General features: G+C 44.2%; 1 protein-coding gene across 3 annotated transcripts in view; it reads right to left on the bottom strand.

The window, feature by feature from the left end:
- Positions 1 to 1,448: 1,448 nt before the first annotated feature.
- The window catches only part of msh3 (mutS homolog 3 (E. coli)), a 104,818-nt gene continuing 91,340 nt past the window's right edge, over positions 1,449 to 14,926 (bottom strand). For 2 of the 3 annotated variants that reach the window (XM_055920443.1, XM_055920446.1), the window contains 3 exons: positions 9,369 to 9,495; positions 4,333 to 4,501; positions 1,449 to 3,254 (listed from right to left, as the gene is read on the bottom strand). In XM_055920443.1, the coding sequence (XP_055776418.1) occupies positions 3,173 to 3,254; positions 4,333 to 4,501; positions 9,369 to 9,495 (378 nt within the window). In that variant the 3' untranslated portion in view covers positions 1,449 to 3,172. Of the gene's footprint in view, positions 3,255 to 4,332; positions 4,502 to 9,368; positions 9,496 to 14,926 lie in introns of those variants that run through there. The other variant, XM_055920445.1, reaches the window with a different exon arrangement.

Here is a 14,926-nt window from a genome sequence, read left to right as displayed (position 1 = left end):
ACACATCCACCACATGGGGGCCCCTCAGGGGTGCGTTCACAGTCCCCTCCTATACTCCCTGTTCACTCATGACTGCACGACCAGGCACGACTCCAACACTATCATTAAGTGTGCGATGACACAACAGTGGTAGGCCTGATCACCGACAACGATAAGAAGGAGGTCAGAGACCTGGCCGTGTGGTGCAAGGTCAACAACCTCTCCCTCAATGTGATCAAGACAAAGCAGTTTATTGTTGATTACAGGAAAAGGAGGACCGAGCACACCCCCATTCTCATCTACGGGGCTGTAGTGGAGCAGGTTGAGAGCATCAAGTTCCTTGGCGTCCACATCACCAACAAACTAACATGGTCCAAGCATACCAAGACAGTCGAGAAGAGGGCACAACAAAACCTATTTCCCCTCAAAAGACTGAAAAGATTTGGCATGGGTCCTCAGATCCCATGCCAAAGGTTTTACAGCTGCACCATCGAGAGCATCCTGACGGGTTGCATCACTGCCTGGTATGGCAACTTCTTGGCTTCTGACCGCAAGCCACTACAGAGGGTAGTGCGTACGGCCCAGTACATCACCGGGGCCAAGCTTCCTGCCATCCAGGACCTCTATACCAGGCGGTGTCAGAGGAAGGCCCTAAAAATTGTCAAAGACTCCAGCCACCCTAGTCATAGACTGTTCTCTCTGCTACCGCACGGCAAGCAATACCGGAGCACCAAGTCTTGGTCCAAGAGGCGTCTAAACAACTTCTACCACCAAGCCATGACTCCTGAACATCTAATTAAATGGCTACCCAGAGTATTTGGATTGCCCCCCCCTGCCCTCCTCTACACTGCTGCTACTCTCAGTTATTATCTATGCATAGTCACTTTAATAACTCTACCTACATGTACATATTACCTCGACACCGGTACCCCCTGTATATAGCCTCCTTTTGTTATTTTACTGCTGCTCTTTAATTATTTGTTACTTTTATCTCTTTTTAGGTATTTTCTTAAAAATGCATTGTTGGTTAAGGGCTTGTAAGTAAGCATTTCACTGTAAGGTTGTATTCGGGGCATGTGACAAATAAAATTTGATTTGATAGGCCTATCTGGTTTATATGGTTATGATGGTCATTACGCTTCTTGACAGTTTCATAAAGTGTTTTCTCTTAGTCTAAGTAAAGTAACACATGATGGTTGTTGTTTAAAATATTATGAAAAAACATGACTTGAAAAAAATGAAATGTGGGTTTTGAAAACTAAACCAGCCATAAAATAACACAATGTCACAACAGGTGAAAATATGACAGGTTTATGACCATATTATGTCTGCTGTTATGACACTGGGTGTCAAGTAAAGCGTTACCCAAACGGTATCACTGAAACTAAATCAGACATTAAAAAAGGAAGATAAGTATTTCATTAGACAGTGAGTTTCACACTAGAGAAATTAACACGAAGATTCAACAGTCTGAATAAAGTTTTTATTTGTATTGAATTGTACAAGCCTGAATTCATTCTACCCACACAGTCTGAATTAGCCTAGGTAACAGTCATTTTAGATAACATTCCACTCCTGTCACTTGCCAAATGACAGGAGTGGCAAGGAGTGGAATGATAGCTAAATAGACTGGTACCCAGACTAAATCTGAATTAGGGATTAACATGGGTAACAAGGAGCCTAGGACTGTCCCCGCTATTCACATTTCCCCCAAAAATGTAAATGACAAGACCTGGGAAATTACAAAAATATTACCTAATGTCGGCACTAATGCATTTCCACAAAATACACAACATATAGATTAGAAGAAAATAAAATAGCACATTATCCAAACAGGTTGTCGCATGGAAGCCTTTAGCCTAGCGTATTTACTTCACACAAAGTCGCCATGAATTCAAAGCACACTGCTGAACTGCACACGGGACCTGAATGCAGTTAATAAACCCTACAGGAAACCTTTACAGTAACCTATAAAAGAACATGTGCCTCTTTGAGCTGTCATTGTGTCTCTTCAGACAGTCTCAAATTTGATAGGCCTATGCAAAATTCACTACATAGGCCTCTCTGTCACAGACATGAAGTCTTAACAATTCAGAGGCATGAGGGAAAACTATCTTCTCCTGTCCTAAGAGCCAAGGCTATTTTCCTATCCAGTCCCAATCACACTGAAACCAAAATCCTAAATCCTGTCTCGAATGCAAATTCCTGACTTCATTCTGTAAACCATAGGTTGCATTATCAAAGCACGTCTCTCGCCTATGCTTGTCAAAATAACGCTATCCCCTGCTTCTCTGCGCGGTCTCATACTGGAATCACAGCAAGCATGCAGCCATGCCATTAACACTATGAGTTTCCCTAACCATAGATAAACTTGCTGTTTCAGCTGGTATTGACCAGCTATGTGGTAACTGGGTACTTTAAGGTATTTACTTACTTTAATACAATTAAACTACCTGGTTCCAAAGAAAAACAATATTATTAATTAATTATTATGCATGCACTGCTCTATAACACACCTTGGATTGAAATCCCGGCCAAAGACTGAGAAACCGTGAGAGATAATCTATGCTGGTCAGAGGAAGCAGACACACACAGACATTATAGTGATGGAGATGGCCATTGTGGTCCTAGCGGCCTTCAGGCAATTTCTGGTTCTGAAAAATCCAGGATCACTGTTCCGTCTCTTTGCTGACTTGGGGCTCCCGAGTGGCGCAGTGGTCTAAGGCTCTGCATCTCAGTGCTAGAGGCGTCACTACAGACACCCTGGTTCAAATCCAGGCTGTATCATAACCGGCCGTGATTGGGAGTCCCATAGGGCGGCGCACAATTGGCTCAGCGTCGTCCGGGTTTGGCCTGTGTAGGCCGTCATTGCAAATAAGAATTTGTTCTTAACTGACTTGCTTAGCTAAATAAAGGTTCAATAAAAAAATGACTGGGTTTAGAGATAGGTCTCGCATCACTGGCCCCACTAATCCTCTGCGCACTTGCATGTGCTCAGGCATTTAATGGTGTGTGTGTCCATTTTCTATAGATACAGAGATTAATGCTGTTCCCTCAGGGCTTTAGTCCTTCCTGAGTCAGGGCTAAAGAGACTTTATGGAGAACACAACAGGACAAACCAGGTTTAGAGTCACAACGGCCAGGGATTTCTGTGTGTGTGCGTGGGTGTACATTCGTGCATGCGTGTGTGTGATCAGGAGTTTAGCTGTACCCAGTCCAAAAGAGCCTTTCTGTCGTCGATGCTCCACAGTTCAGCAAACAACCTCTTGCTCTTTCTAGAGAGACAGAGAGAGATCAGAGGGAAAGAGAGAGAGAGAGAGAGAACGAGAGAGAGTGAAAGAAGTGGGTTAGAGGTAGGGGGAACACAATAGAAAAGTGGTTTTAATTCGATCCAATATAATTGGAGGCCAACAGAGAATCATATGGAATTTCTCTAATTACAAATATTTCAGTCTTGAAGTAAATCCATTTAGTGTGTTCTGCTGTTTCATAAGGTGTATTTGTTTCCGTTTTTATCTCATTCTACTGTTTGCATCAGGTATTTGATATGGAATAAAGTCCCATGTAGTACTGTGCGCCTCCTATAGTCTGTTCTGGACTTGGGGACTGTGACGAGACCTCTGGTGGCATGTCTTCTGGGGTATGCATGGCGCCAGTAGTTCAAACAGACAGCTCAGTGCATTCAACATGTCAATACCTCTCACAAATACAAGTGATGAATTCAATCTCGACTCCACATTGAGCCAATTTTCCAAAATCCCTCTTTGTGGCACTTGATCACACGACTGAACAGTAGTCCAGGTGTGACAAAACTAGGGCCTGTAGGACCTGCCTTGTTGATAGTGCTGTTAAGAAGGTAGAGCAGCGCTTCATTATGGACAGACTTCTCCCCATCTTAGCTACTGTTGTATCAATATGTTTTGATCATGACCGTTCACAATCCAGGGTTACTCCAAGCAGTTTAGTCACCTCAACTTGCTCAATTTCCACATTATTTATTACAAGATTTCGTTGAGGTTAAGGGTAAAGCGAATGATTTGTCCCAAATACAATGCTTTTCGTTTTTCAAATATTTAGGACCTTCTTCCTTGCCACCCATTCTGAAACTAACTACAGCAATTTGTTAAGTGATGCAGTCATTTCAGTCTCTGTAGTAGCTGAAGTGTATAGTGTTGAGTTATCTGCATACATAGACAAACTGGCTTTACTCAAAGCCAGTGGCATGTCATTAGTAAAGAATGATTTAAAAAGTTTTGCAGAAGTGTTCTCATACTCAGTCATTGGACTGCTCAACCGAAAGAGTGTTCCACTGTGTGGGACTGTGTGGGACAGTGTGTGTCTTTGTATGTGTACCTCCGGGCGTCGACGATGTTCTTTAGTTCCTGTGCTTTGCGTGCGGCGATGTGGAGTACAGCTTCTGGAATCTCAGCCAATCGGGCAACATTTAGCCCATAGCTCTGCCCAGCCGCCCCCTCAGTCAGCTGGTACAGGAAGGTGATGAACTCTGGCTGCACCTCAACGTCTACACACACGCACACACAAAGGTATAAACACAATTTCGCTATGGTTAGCCTTACTGGACTTAAGTCAACCGTCCTAACTAACCCTTAATAAACCCACAGCCTTGGTTAAACTCTACACAAGGTTATTTCTTTAAATAATGGGGCCAATGTGTGACATTGTTTAATTGTTTTGAAACAAAAATAAAAAGGAGTTGTATGCAGTTCTACATGTAGTTAGAGGAATAATAGTGAATATATGCAAATTGGCCCATAACTCCACCAATACTACAACACATGGCTAGGACTACACATCCTTCAAGCAGGGTTCATACAGACATTGGCAAGTCAAATTCAAGGACTTTCAGGGACTTTTTCAAGGACCTCAATGTTATACAATTGCATAATTTAATTGTACATATGCTGAGTATTCCGAGACAGACTGACCAGGTGAAAACTTTGATCCCTTACTGATGTCACTTGTTAAATCGGCTTCAATCAGTGTAGATGAAGGGGAGGAGACAGGTTAAAAGAAGGATTTTTAAGCCTTGAGACAAATGAGAAATGGATTGTGTTTGTGTACCATTCAGAGGGTGAATGAGCAAGACAAAATATTCAAGTGCCTTTGAACAAGGTATGGCAGTAAGTGCCAGGTGCACCAGTTTGTGTCAACAACTGCAATGCTGGTGTCTTTTTCACACTCAACAGTTTCCATTGTGTATCAAGAATGGTCCACCACCCAAAGGACATCCAGCCAACTTGACACAACTGTAGGAAGCATTGGAGTCAACATGGGCCAGCATCCCTGTGGTGCTTTCGACACCTTGTAGAGTCCATGTCCGGATGAATTGAGGCTGTTCTAAGGGCAAAAAGGGGAGGGGGTGACCAACGAACACAATTGCATTTTATCGATGGCAATTTGAATACACAGATATACTGTGACGAGATTCTGAGTCGTGCCCATTGTCGTGCCATTCATCCGCCACCATCACCTCATGTTTTAGCATGATAATGCACAACACCATGTCACAAGGATCTGTACACAATTCCTGGAAGCTGAAAATGTCCCAGTTCTTCTGGCCTGCATACTCAGACATGTCACCCATTAAGCATGTTTGGGATGCTCTGGATCGACGTGTACGACAGCATGTTCCAGTTCCCGCAAATATCCAGCAACTTCGCACAGCCATTGAAGAGGAGTCGAACAACATTCCACAGGCCACAATCAACAGCCTGATCAACTCTATGCGAAGGAGATGTGTTGTGCTGCACGAGGCAAATGGGTCACACCAGATACTGACTGGTTTTCTGATCCACGCCCCAACCATTTTTTAAAGGTATCTGTGACCAACAGATGCCTACCTGTATTCACAGTGAAATCCATAGATTAGGGCCTAATAAATATATGAACTGTAACTCAGTAAATTGTTTGAAATTGTTGCATTTATATTTTTGTTCAGTGTAGCAGACGTAGGCACACAATAAAGCCTATGTAGCAGGAATCAAGGTAAGACCCAGATGCAGACTGTCAAAGTAAGAATGTTTATTGTAGCAACAGGAGCAGGCAAGACAGGTCAAGGCAGGCAGGGATCAAAGATCCAGGGTAAGGCAAAGGTACAGGACGGCAGGCGGACTCCGGGTCAGGGACGGGCAGAGTTCAGTTATCCAGAGTTGGAGCAAAGGTACAGGACAGCAGGCAGGCTCAGGGTAAGGCCGAGAGGTCAGGCGGGCGTGTACAGGGTCAGGATATGCAAAGGTCAAGAACCAGGAGGATGAGGAATGAGAGGCTGGGAAACGATAGGAGCTGACAGAAAAAATGCTGGTTAGCTTGAATGAATAAGACGAACTGGCATCAAACAGACAGAGAACACAGGAGATGATAGGGAAGATGGGCGACACCTGGAGAGGGGTGGAGACAAGCACAAGGACAGGTGAAACAGATCAGGGCGTGACACTATGTTCATGAATAGCGGTAACAACTAAATCTCACAATTTCTGTTTTTATAATGAGAAAGAAACCAAAAAAAACGGGTTCCTTTTGTAATGGAAGGATTTGTATGGAAAGCCAAGTTGAAGCCAACATTAGATGTTGTCGTCCACATAATAACCGCACTGCAACAGAGTAGAGCAACACCCTTCAATTGAAGCAGCGGGAAAATGACGAAAGTGGACACATCTCCCACTGGCTGAATCCACGTTGTTGTCACGCCCTGACCGTAGAGAGCTTTTTATGTCTCTATTTTGGTTTGGTCAGGGTGTGATTTGGGTGGGCATTCTGTGTTCATTTTCTATGTTTTGTATTTCTTTGTTGTTTGGCCGGGTGTGGTTCTCAATCAGAGGCTCTGATTGAGAACCATACTTAGGTATCTTTTTCTCACATGGTTTTTGTAGGTAGTTGTTTTCTGTTTTTGTGTCTTCACCAGACAGAACTGTTTTGTGTTGTTACATTTTGTTATTTTGTCTCAGTGTTCAGTTTTTTTAAATAAATAATCATAAACACTTCCCACGCTGTGCTTTGGTCCACTCTTCCCTCAGCCCACGAGAAGCGTTACAGAACTACCCACCACCAAGGGACCAAGCAGCATGGAAGAGAGGACTGGACATGGGAGGACATCCTGGACGGCAAGGGATCCTACACATGGGAGGAGATCCTGGCTGGAAGGGATCGCCTCCCATTGGAACAGGTGGAGGCAGCCAGGAAAGCGGAGGCAGCAGGAAAAGGGAACCAGCGGTATGAGGGAACATGGCTGGCAAGGAAGCCCGAGAGGCAGCCCTAAACATTTTTTTGGGGGGGGGGGGGGGGCACACGGGGTGTGTGGCAGAGTCAGGTTGGAGACCTGAGCCAACTCCCCGTGCTTACCGTGGCGAGCATGTGACTGGTCAGGCCCCGTGCTATGGGGTGATGCGCACTGTGTCTCGGCCGAGCATTCACAGGCCGGTGTGCTCGGTGCCAGCGTCCCGCATTTGCCAGGTGGAAGTCGGCATCCAGCCAGAAAGGGTGGTGCCAGCTCTGCGCTCGAGACCACCAGTGCGCCTCCACGGCCCAGTGTATCCGGTGCCTCGGCCAAGGAAGAGAACCCCTGTATGTCTCCCCAGCCTGGTGAGTCCTGTGCCTGCTCCTAGAGCCAGGTCTCCTGTGTGTCTCCCCAGCCCGGTGAGTCCTGTGCCTGCCTCCAGCCTGGAGCCTCCAGGGACGGCCTCCAGCCCGGAGCCTCCAGTGACGGCCTCCAGCCCGGAGCCTCCAGAGATGGCCTCCAGCCCGGAACCTCCAGAGACGCCCTCCAGTCCGGAGCTTCCAGAGGCGCCCTTCAGTCCGGCCCCCACAACGAGGGTCCCCAGTCCGGGGCCCGCTGCGAGTCTCTAGAGGCGCGGGTCTACGGCCCGCACCAGAGACGCCCGCCACCGCGGTGAAATGCCCACCCAGACCCTCCCCTATAGGTTCAGGTTTTGCGGCCGGAGTCCGCACCTTTGGGGGGGTACTGTCACGCCCTGACCGTAGAGAGCTTTTTATGTCTCTATTTTGGTTTGGTCAGCGTGTGATTTGGGTGGGCATTCTATGTTAATTTTCTATGTTTTGTATTTCTTTGTTGTTTGGCCGGGTGTGGTTCTCAATCAGAGGCAGCTGTCTACGATAGACACTTCCCATGCTGCGCTTTGGTCCACACCTTCTTCATACGACGACCGTTACAGTTGTTTCCACATAATTTCAATGAAACTACATTGAACCAAGGTGGAATAGACATTGAATTGAAGTCTGTGCCCAGTTGGCTCTCACAAAAAGTATTGAAATAAATAACAGATAATTATAAGGGAGCAGGAGAACTTAAAAATTGGCAACAATAATTACAAGGACTTTTCAAGCACCGAATTGAGGAAATGTCTGATTTTAAAGGTAGGCTCATTCCAGTACTTACATTTCTGAGCCCCATATTCAAGTAGGCTACTTCAAGCCCCTATTGTTTAAAATTTTAGGTGTAACATGTAAACCAAAATGTATTTGTCATGTTATTTCAATACCAGATCATATTGTGAATAAGCCCTCTATAGGCTATGTAATTTGTTATACTTATATCCAGAACAATTCATAGGAATATCGTTGGGTGTTGCAAAATAGTCTATCCTACACAATTGCGCACAGTAGACTGTGTTCAATCCAAGGCACAAAAACATATGAAAAGAGGAACTCATTACCTTGATTCTTTCTGTTACATCTAATGAGACACCTCACCCCTAATGAGACATTTTTATTGTATTTAACCTTTATTTAACTAGGCAAGTCAGTTAAGAACAAATTCTTATTTACAATGACGGCCTACCCGGCCAAACCCGGACGACTCTGGGCCAATCGAGCGCAGCCCTATGGGGGCTGCCAATCAAGGCCGGATGTGATGCAGCCTGGATTCGAACCAGGTGCTGTAGTGACACCTCTTGCACTGAGATGCAGTGTCTTAGACCATTGCGCCACTCGGTAACACAAGTAAAGCAGACAACATCAATTTGATGATCAACATCAATTCCCTAGGGATATTAGAGCCAACGTGGATCCAGGCACAACTGTCTTCACCGGCATAACGGATGACAACAAAATACTCTGGACATTCCTCAAACAAATGTATGTTTTATGTCACACGATTCTAGACAAATCCTTCAAGACACATGAAAAAGGATGAAGACATGAAATGAAAAAGACATGAAAAAGGCATGAAAGAGGATTAAAAGAGGATCAAGACATGAAAAAGGATTAAACATGTAATGACAAAAAAAAAGGCAGATTATTATCAATGACTTATAACAGTTGTAACAAGTTGTCAAGTGTAGGAAATCCTCACTGGTGCCCTTGTTTATAGAAAGACCCACAAGCATATACACACACACACACCACCAGCGTACCGTCTGTGGTGATGTCTGGTTCATTGAGGAGGAAGGCCATGTGGAAGTTGCCTACATGCAGAGGATACACCTTCTCCAGCTCACAGAGAGGAGGGTAGTGGGTCACAAACAGAGTTAGAGACTTCACCTGAGAGGGGTAAGGGGGAGGAAAATGGATGAAGATAAAGAGGGGGGAGAGAGAGGATGGGGAGAGAAAGGGAGAAAGGGCGATAGAGACCAAGGGAGAGCAAGAGATTGAGGTCAAATATTCAACAGTAAGTGAACAATCATATTTTCAATTTCATTGAGATCACCTGTATAAATAAAAAGAAAAGTGTATGACCCTATTCAAACAACCCAGGTAATAATTTTTCTTCATGCTATTGCTTTACACTTATTGTGAAACCTGGTTAGAGGCTCCGACTGAGCTCTGAGGCACAGAGATCTCAGACACAGAGGGAGGAGAGACAGGGAGGCAAGATGAAGGGGGGGAAGAGGAGGATAAATAGAGATGAGTAGTCACCTGGTGGCAACTTTTCCTGACCTGAAGAGGAGAGGAGCTTTGTACTGGGGAACTTACTACCTGTATCATAGCCAGCACTATAAATATGTGTGTGTGCCAATTTGTGTACCTTGGTTAACCTGCTGTCTGGTGTTCAAGGTAAAAGGCCATTATAGCACTATGGGCTAGTTTCCCCAGACACAGGCTATGCCTAGTCTTGGACTAAAAAGCTATTTCAACTGAGAATCTCCATTGATCAGGTTTTTCAGTGCAAAACTAGGCTCAATCTGTGCCCGGGAAACCAGGCCTATTTCTATTTATTTTGTGCCTTTATTTAACTAGGCAAGTCAGTTAAGAACAAATTCTTATTTTCAATGACGGCCTAGGAACAGTGGGTTAACTGCCTTGTTCAGGGGCAGAATGACAGTTTTTTTTTACCTTGTCAGCTCTGGAATTCAATTTTGCAACCTTTCGGTTACTAGTCCAACGCTCTAACCACTAGGCTACCAGCAGCCCTAGTTGTGTATCATAAGGTCAACAACAGATTGCCAGGACAACCCCACCTGCCCTCCTGATGACCCTCAGAGGTTAGAGGTCAGGGTACAGGGTGGGGCAACTCATCTAATAGAACTCATTGTAGTCTAACAGGGGTTGGTATTGTGGTGTTAATTGTAATAATAGCAAGCCATTTCCAGGGCCAAATTCCAAAACCAGTTCTCACATGATTGAGCTGAAATGATGAAAATAAGGTCAATGAAGTTCAAATGCCTTGTGGGTGTAACAGTGCAGATGTAAAAGGCGTCATTGTAAATAAGAATTTGTTCATAACTTACTTGCCTAGTTAAATAAAGGTGAAATAAAAATATATATATTGTGCAGGTGTTCCTAATGTTTTGTACACTCGGTGTACATATAGAGTGGGTATAACATCATGTAAACATTATTAAAGTCAGAGACCAGTGGGCAGCAGTCTCTAAGGTTCAGGGTAGTGTACTGGGTGGTAGCCGGCTATTGACAGTCTTTATGGTTCAGGGCAGGGTACTGGGCTGAAGGAGGATAGTGATGACTGTTTAACAGTCTGATGGCCTAGAGATAGAAGCTGTTTATCAGTCTCTGGGTCACAGCTTTAATGCACCTATATTGTCTCAGCCTTCTAAATGGTAGAGGGGTGAACAGGCCGTGCTTGGGTGGCTGAAGTCCTTGATGATCTTTTTGCCCTGCCTGTGACACCGGGTGTTATAGATGTCCTGGAGGCTGTGTGTGTGTGTGTGTGTGTGTGTTGCACACCTTTCAGTTCTTATTAAATGCTTTCAATATTCCAATATGAATTTCTACAATTTATAGTTGGTCTGAGGTTTTTAAGTCATTGAAAGTTATTGGAATTTTAACATATTGTCACATTTACATTGTGTAATTTACTGATGGTCCCTAACTAGCCCCAAAGGGATATCCTATGTCAAACCATATTTACCACAGGTATTACGATTGGGTCACGTGCAGCTGCACTCCGAATTGATAATTACTTGTGTGCTGCCAGCTGTGGGCATGTGGGCAGCATTGAAAAGAACCCAACATTCATTTATGTTGTTTTGGACGAGACTGACTTTATGACCAAAATTATCCTATTTACACTTTGTAGTCACTTTTGACAAATTAAATGTTTGATGCCACATAGGGTCTTTTCTAAATGAGAAGTTTAGGGGCATTTGCTCTTTTAAACTATCCACATTTGTCAAACAAAAACAGTTCTCTGAGAGAGCTCTCAAGGTTTCATGTTTTACAAAATAAATAGTTGAATGTTCTTGTTATGTAAATTGGGGAAATGAAAATGTTTAAGTAGCAGCTAAGCCTTTTTTGGATGTTTTTGCCGGTGGTTTGGCTAGAAAAGCACAGGCTAACGACCTGTTGTGTAATAGCATTGCTTTGTTTGAACAACTTCAAAGGAAGGAGTTTATAAAAAGACAAACATGGCACTGTTTCAGGGCTTTTACTTCTCCTTCATTTTGTAAGCAATATTAGGTAGCTACAGTAAATACCCCTGATGCATTTCTGTGATTTCTAGTCCATACACACACTACCACCATCATCACCATCACCACCTCCCCCCCTTCCTTCTCCTCCTTTTCCACACCATATTCATCATCACCATCCGACATGAGTCTGCATCAGAACAGGAGTCCTGGTTGTCATAGTAACCAGTCTGTCCCGGTCTCCTATGGTCACCTGTGAGGTAGATTGTAGTTATGTATGTGTCTTGTTACCTAACACTCTGATTGGAGCATTGTGAACGGAGAGCCTTGAAGTTCAACGTTCTCTCTCTTTCTCTGGGGACTTGGAGAGGGAGGGAGAAGAGAGAGACTCTGGTTGCCATAGCAAAGCTCTCCCAGAGACTCGGAGAAAGAGAGAGCTCAGAGGAGTTCTGTTGGCAGTCACAGAACCAGCACTTGGTCTGGTGAGATACATGGTGTGCAGGCTTTAGTTCCAGCCTAGCACTAATCTCCTTTGATAGCCTGTTAACATAATAATGTTACATATCTAGCACATTTATTTATTTATTTATTTAACCTTTATTTAACCAAGTAGGCTAGTTGAGAACAAGTTCTCATTTACAAATGCGACCTGGCCAAGAAAAAGCAAAGCAGTGCGACACAAACAACAACACAGAGTTACACATGGAATAAACAAACATGCAGTCAATAATACAATAGAAAAGGTCTATATATACAGTGTGTGCAAATGAGGTAGGATAAGGGAGGTAAAGGCAATAAATATGCCATAGTGGCGAAATAATTACAATATAGCAATTAAACACTGGAGTGATAGCTGTGCAGAAGATGAGTGTGCAAGTAGAGATACTGGGGTGCAAAGGAGCAAAATAAATAACAGTATGGGAGATGAGGTAGTCGGATGGGCTATTTACAGATGGGCTATGTACAGGTGCAGTGATCTGTGAGCTGCTCTGACAGCTGGTGTTTAAAGATAGTGAGGGAGATATTAGTCTCCTGCTTCAGTGATTTTTGCAGTTCTTTCCAGTCATTGGCAGCAGAGAACTGCAAGGAAAGGCGGCCAAAGGACGAATTGGCTTTGGGGGTGACCAGTGAGATATACCTGCTGGAGCACGTGCTATGGTGATGCTATGGTGACCAGTGAGCTGAGATAAGGCGGGGCTTTACCTAGCAAAGACTTATAGATGATCTGGAGCCAGTGGGTTTGGAGACGAATATGAAGCGAGGGCTAGCCAACGAGAGCCAGCCAACGAAAGCATACAGGTCGCAGTGGTGGGTAGTATATGGGGCTTTGGTGACAAAACGGATGGCACTGTGATAGACTGAATCCAATTTGCTGAGTAAAGTGTTGGAGGCTATTTTGTCTATTCAGTTTTACAAGGGTAGGTTTGGCAGCATGAGTGAAGGATGCATTGTTGCGAAATAGGAAGCCGATTATAGATTTAATTTTGGATTGGAGATGCTTAATGTGAGTCTGGAAGGAGAGTTTACAGTCTAACCAGACACCTAGGTATTTGTAGTTGTCCACATATTCTAAGTCAGAACCGTCCAGAGTAGTGATGCTGGACGGGCAGGGCAGGTGTGGGCAGCGATCGGTTGGAGAGCATGCATTTAGTTTTTACTTGGAGGCCACGGAAGGAGAGTTGTCATGGCATTGAAGCTCGTCTGGAGGTTAGTTAAGCATGTCCCAGTTTAGGTCACCTAACAGCACAAGCTCTGAAGAGAGATGGGGGGCAATCAATTCACATATGGTGTCCAGGGCACAGCTGGAGGCAGAAGGTGGTCTATAGCAAGCAGCAACGGTGAGAGACTTGTTTCTGGAAAGGTGGATTTTTAAAAGTAGAAGCTCAAATTGTTTGGGCACAGACCTGGATAGTAAGACAGAACTCTGCAGGCTAACTCTGCCCCCTTTGGCAGTTCTATCTTGTCGGAAAATTTTATAGTTAGGGATGGAAATTTCAGGGTTTTTGGTGGTCTTCCTAAGCCAGGGTTCAGACACGGCTAGGACATCCGGGTTGGCAGAGCGTGTTAAAGCAGTGAATAAAACAAACTTAGGGAGGAGGCTTTCCATAACATAGACTGACCAGGTGAATCCAGGTGAAAACTATGATCCCTTATTGATGTCACTTCTCAAATCCATTCAATCAAGTGTAGATGAAGTGGAGGAAACAGGTTAACGAAGGATTTTTAAGCCTTGAATAAATTGAGACATGGATTGTGTATGTGTGCCGTTCAGAGGGTGAATGGGCAAGACAAAATAAGTGATTTTGAACGGGGGTATGGCAGTAGGTGTCAGGCACACCGGTTTGAATATGTCAAGAACTGCAATGCTGTTCTTTTTTTTAATGCTCAACAAGGTGAAAGGTGAATTCTCCCAGTGTCACAATTAATGGCGCCGGCTGCCGTTTTACGGGCTCCTAACCACCTGCTAGTTTGTTCGTTTTTTTGCATTGTTTATAACTCATTTTGTACGTAATGTTGCTGCTACCGTCTCTTATGCCCGAAAAGAGCTTCTGGACATCAGAACAGAGATTACTCACCTTGAACTGGACGAAGATTTTTTCTTTAATGAGTCTGACGCAAAGGGTATACTGCTTTTTAAATACAAAGCCCAAATCACTGTCATCAGTGTAAAGAAAAGACGGAGGAAAAGGGCGGGGTTCCTTGCAAAGAATTCGCAGACGAGTAGGTAAACCACCACTACCCTCCATATTATTGTCCAAAGTGCAATCATTGGAAAATAAACTGGACAATCTACGATTAAGACTATCCTACCAACGGGACATTAAAAAACGGTAATATCTTATGTTTCACCGAGATGTGGCTGAATGACGACACGGATAATATAGAGCTGGCTGGCTTCTCCGTGCATCGGCAGAACAGAGCAGCTACATTCTGCTTGTGCAGAATGTCTAAAATTTAACAAGTCTTGAGGTAGAATACCTCATGATAAGCTGTAGACCACACTAAGAGAGCTCTCATCTATATTATTCGTAGCCGTCTATTTACCACCACAAACCGATGCTGGCACTAAATCCGCACTCAACGAGCTGTATAAGGCCATAAAGAAA

The sequence above is a fragment of the Salvelinus fontinalis genome, chromosome 4, assembly GCF_029448725.1.
Source record: "Salvelinus fontinalis isolate EN_2023a chromosome 4, ASM2944872v1, whole genome shotgun sequence".
Classification (NCBI taxonomy): domain Eukaryota; kingdom Metazoa; phylum Chordata; class Actinopteri; order Salmoniformes; family Salmonidae; genus Salvelinus; species Salvelinus fontinalis.
This window is presented reverse-complemented; position numbering and strand designations above follow the sequence as displayed.